This window comes from Cibotium barometz, chromosome 48 (assembly GCF_041138505.1).
Source record: "Cibotium barometz isolate CiBa-2024 chromosome 48, ASM4113850v1, whole genome shotgun sequence".
Lineage (NCBI taxonomy): Eukaryota > Viridiplantae > Streptophyta > Polypodiopsida > Cyatheales > Cibotiaceae > Cibotium > Cibotium barometz.
The window spans coordinates 22,656,113-22,660,301 of NC_141093.1; the positions used below are offsets into that span (position 1 = coordinate 22,656,113).

Sequence of the window (4,189 nt, forward strand, 5' to 3'; positions counted from 1 at the left end):
TAACTCTTCTCCGTGTTTCGACGATTCCAATTGTTCGGTGTGCAACGGAACCTGATGGCAAAATAATAACCACCCTTTATTTCAAGACTAAGATTGAAAATAACCTGTCGTGTTTAAATTTCTGCTTGCCTTGAAATTAATGGCCGAGATTTTTGGAAATATTAGCTATATTTAAACCCTGCTTCATTTTCAACGTCACAATCGCTATTGCCAAGCAATGGTTCTTGCTAGCTAGACTCTCCACCCGTGCACGACTCACAATTTAACGCGCTTAGTGTTTCGGTTACATCATTATAAGGTTACAGTGCCCTAGTCGAAACAATTAATTAATTGATTGATTTTTTTTAAAGTTAAAACGGTGGAATATATTAAAAGAAAATGTGGTTACAAGATCCCATGTGAAGGTCCATGGGGAGACACTATGCTGTCTGCGTAAGCACTATGCATAACCCTTACTTATAACTTGTCGCGCATAACCTCTATGCATAAGCTTAATATATAGACCTTATGCATTGCATAGGCTCTATGAATTAAGCTCTATATATGCATGTATGTATAAAGCTTATGCATAGATCTTGTGCATTATGCTTATATTTAAGCTTAATGCATAAGCCTATATAATTAAGCAGCTATGCATAAGCCATAAGCTCTATATTGCATTAAGGCTATGCATAAGCTCAATACATAGAGCTTAATACATAAGTGCATAAGCCTATATAATTAAGCAATTATGCATAAGCCATAAGCTCTATATTGCATTAAGCCTATGCATAAGCTCAATACATAGAGCTTAATACATAAGCTCTGCTCATTATATTGAGCTTATACATAGGCTAATACATAAGCTCTGCTCATTATATTGAGCTTATACATAGGCTAATACATTTGTACATTTGTGCATTAAGCTTATGTATGTACGCAGGTATGCATTAGCTCTATGTACACATGTATGCATAAAGCTTTTGCATAGATCTTGTGCATAAGCTTTATGCATAGGCTTGTGCATAAGCATGCATAGGTTTATGCACAAGCATGTAGGCATAAAGCTTCTATATTAGTATGTATGCATAAGCTTATGCAAAACAAGATGTTCATATTGCAAATAAAGGAAGAATGTAGAAGGTCAAAATATTGTTTCAAAATAAAGTGTAATAAAAAACAAGCAAACTAAGATAATTTTCATAGAGAGAGAGAAAGATGGCACCATGACATGAGTAAGTATAACCATTTGTTAAAGTTTTTTCTTTTTTTGAGATATAAGGAGAAAGGGATACTACAAAAGGATGCATACATAGCTGCGTCCACAACTCTGCTCCACAACAAAGGAAATTTGGAGTTTCCAATTTCTCTCGCGCGACTATGCATGTGGCTAGAGCTGCAAATATAGCTGCTCTTGGGGATGGGCACAAGGCGGGCATCAAAAAAGGAACATGCCTTGCTCCACCAAAAAAGTGCATCAAAGGGCACAAATCATTTAATGTTTTATGCTTGAATCCATTGCCCACATGCTTTTTATGATGCTCTTTGTGATGATTAATGGAAATCACACATACAAGTAGTATGAGTAGTTTCTAAGGTGTAACTAATTAATGGGAACTCATCGTGGGAGCTTGAATTTCAAAGTTCCAAAAGAAGAGAGAGAAGCTTTTTAAACGTTTCCAAGAGTCCAAAATGACCTATCAAATTAAGTACAAATGTTAGATCATTAAGTGTCTTGAACGAGTCACTAGATCCAACCTAAATATAAAATGAAAAATTCCCAAGTTAATATCTAGTGGATACATAGGTTTCAGAGAAACACTAGAACTAAACGAAATAAAAAAAGGAAATTGCGTACTAGTGGATATATCGATTGAATAAGGGGTGCTGTTTCGAGCTTGCAAAATTATTGAATGAGGACTAAAAAATGTTCATTTGCTTGCTATAATTAACCGCGACGCGGATTAGCTTAGATGCGCAGGATGTAAGTAAAATGTAGGCAAATCTTGAAAAATGATAGAAGCTGACGGTTACGGGTATTGGATTTGCAAGCCCTTTATTGTGACTTTCTCCTGGCCCTTCACCACGATGGTGATGACAAGCTTGTCGTCATTCTGTATGCCGATGCGCTTGAGGTTATCTCCGATCTCGAATTTCACGTTGGTGAAAAGGTGGTTGTGTTTGCTCGCCGAGGGTATGACGTTGAAGGTGCCCACGTACTCAGCGCTGCTCGTCTCGGTGTTGGCGTTAGCGTCCGGCAGGTTGACGAACACCACCAGCTGCATAAAGCTATCCCTCGTCAAATCCACACCTTGGATCACCAGCACCTCCTCTCTATGACGAGGTTTGTTACCGGGCGGCCGGTCCACGAGTGCCGTGAGCTTCTCTCCCAGGTTGACGGTGCCATTTTGAGGCGAGGTTCCAATTTCCGGAGCACCATTGGCGACAGCGGCAGCTACTGCGCTGCCGTTAGAGATCGGCAGCGGCGAGTAGCTCAGCCATTGCTCATCCGTGCTCATCTTCTCGTAGCTCACGCCCAGCTTCTGGTTGTCGAGGGCGTCTCGGACTTTCACTTTGACTAGATTCGCGTTCTCGTCGTAGAAGAGAAACTCTGCGTCCAGGAAGTCGGGATCGGAATGGTCCTTTCGCCGGGCGCCTGGGATATCGAACCTCCACACATCCCACAGCCTGTCCACGTTGCTGTGGTGGGCAAAGAAGATGGGGTCTCGGGCGGCAGTGGTAAAGGTTCCCATGTCCTCCGAAAGCGGCTCGAATGGGTCACCCGTCCAGTAGTGGATGGCGTCGTGTACGGTGAACTCGACGCTGCCACTAAATGGAGCGCTGAGTACTGTGGAGCTGGTAAGGTTCATGCCAAGTCTGTGCATAAAGAAACAGGGCGATTAGATCGGTATTAATCCTATGGTTATGAATCACAACATTAGATTACATCAGATTGGATGCGAGGCCCAGTACAGTACCTGTACGCGCCCCCCATGAAGAGGTCGGCCGTGCTGGGCGTGACCACTGCCTTGTACATCACGTTGAGGTTCTCATTGACCACCACGGAGTTGTTGGTGCTGTTGTCATTCACGTTCAGCCTGACCAGCGTCGGAGGGAGGTTTCCCTGGTTGCGCTTGGGGTCGTAGAGCGCAGTGCCATTGCGAACGAACATGACCGGCATCACGTTGCCACCATCTCGCTGGTCGTCCCAGTTCCAGAAGACCAGAGAGAAATCTGGGTCGTTGAGCAGGCTGCCCAGAATGCGCTCGTGGAAGTAGAGGTACCAGCGGTGCCAAGGCAGGAAGAGCCAGGAGAAGTGAATCTGCAAAGGAATGTCACCGGCAGGTCCACCCTGCATGTAGGCGCCGTTGCAGAAGGCGCAATGGATATTAGCCTGTGCCCCCAAGCTACGCGGATCGTCAGCCGGCAACGCTCTCATGAGCTCGTAGGCCTTGTTGTACATGGCTATGTAGTCCTCGCTGGCTCGGTGGGCGGGCCTACGGACATGCTTCCTCACGGGCGGGTAAGCCTCGAAGGAGAAGTCTACCGCTTTGTGCGATGGCACAGAAAGGCAGCAGTTGAGTTTTACCGTCTCCGGCGGGTCGGTCAGCGATGTATCGCTTGCAAGCTTGCACTGGCGTAGGTCTGGCGCCCGGATAGGGGCTGCCTGCCCAGGCTCTACAACAACCGTACTCAGCAGCAAAGCCTGTAGAAGTAACAGCAGCGGCAAGAGATGGATCGGCAGCTGAGATATCATAATTGCGTATTTCCAACCCACTAGCAAGGGATGAGGATATGTACTATGTATATTGGGATAGGTTTTCAGGAGTAAGCTGAGGATTCCCAACTGTGTGGAATTACACAACATCACTCGCACCTTTGTAGTTCTATATCTCCACACCTCCACACTTTCGTATCGAGACTGCTTCCTGCATGCGCTCCAAAGTCACCCCCTGCAGGTCGGTTTCTTACTAGCGGGTCTTTCCATTCCTCCTAATCACCTTAACGCTACACGCAATTCAACGCGGTTAGCGTTCCCTTATACGTGATTCTCCGTTTTGACGATTCCACATCTAATATTTCGAGTATTTTGATCAATTGAGCCGGTGTGCAACGGAACGTGTGACTAAGATTGAAAATAACCAGTCGTGTTTAAATTTCTGCTTGCCTTGAAATTAATGGCCGAGATTTTTGGAAATATTAGCTATAC

General features: G+C 44.8%; 1 protein-coding gene across 1 annotated transcript; it reads right to left on the reverse strand.

The window, feature by feature from the left end:
• Positions 1–1,719: 1,719 nt before the first annotated feature.
• On the reverse strand, positions 1,720–3,819 carry LOC147610974 (polyphenol oxidase I, chloroplastic-like). Its single transcript, XM_086785151.1, has 2 exons — positions 2,958–3,819; positions 1,720–2,856 (listed from the first exon to the last, which is right to left on the reverse strand). Exons 1-2 carry the CDS (start codon positions 3,734–3,736, stop codon positions 2,010–2,012), a joined length of 1,626 nt encoding a protein of 541 aa, XP_086641277.1. The 5' UTR covers positions 3,737–3,819; the 3' UTR covers positions 1,720–2,009.
• Between the last annotated feature and the right edge of the window lie 370 nt (positions 3,820–4,189).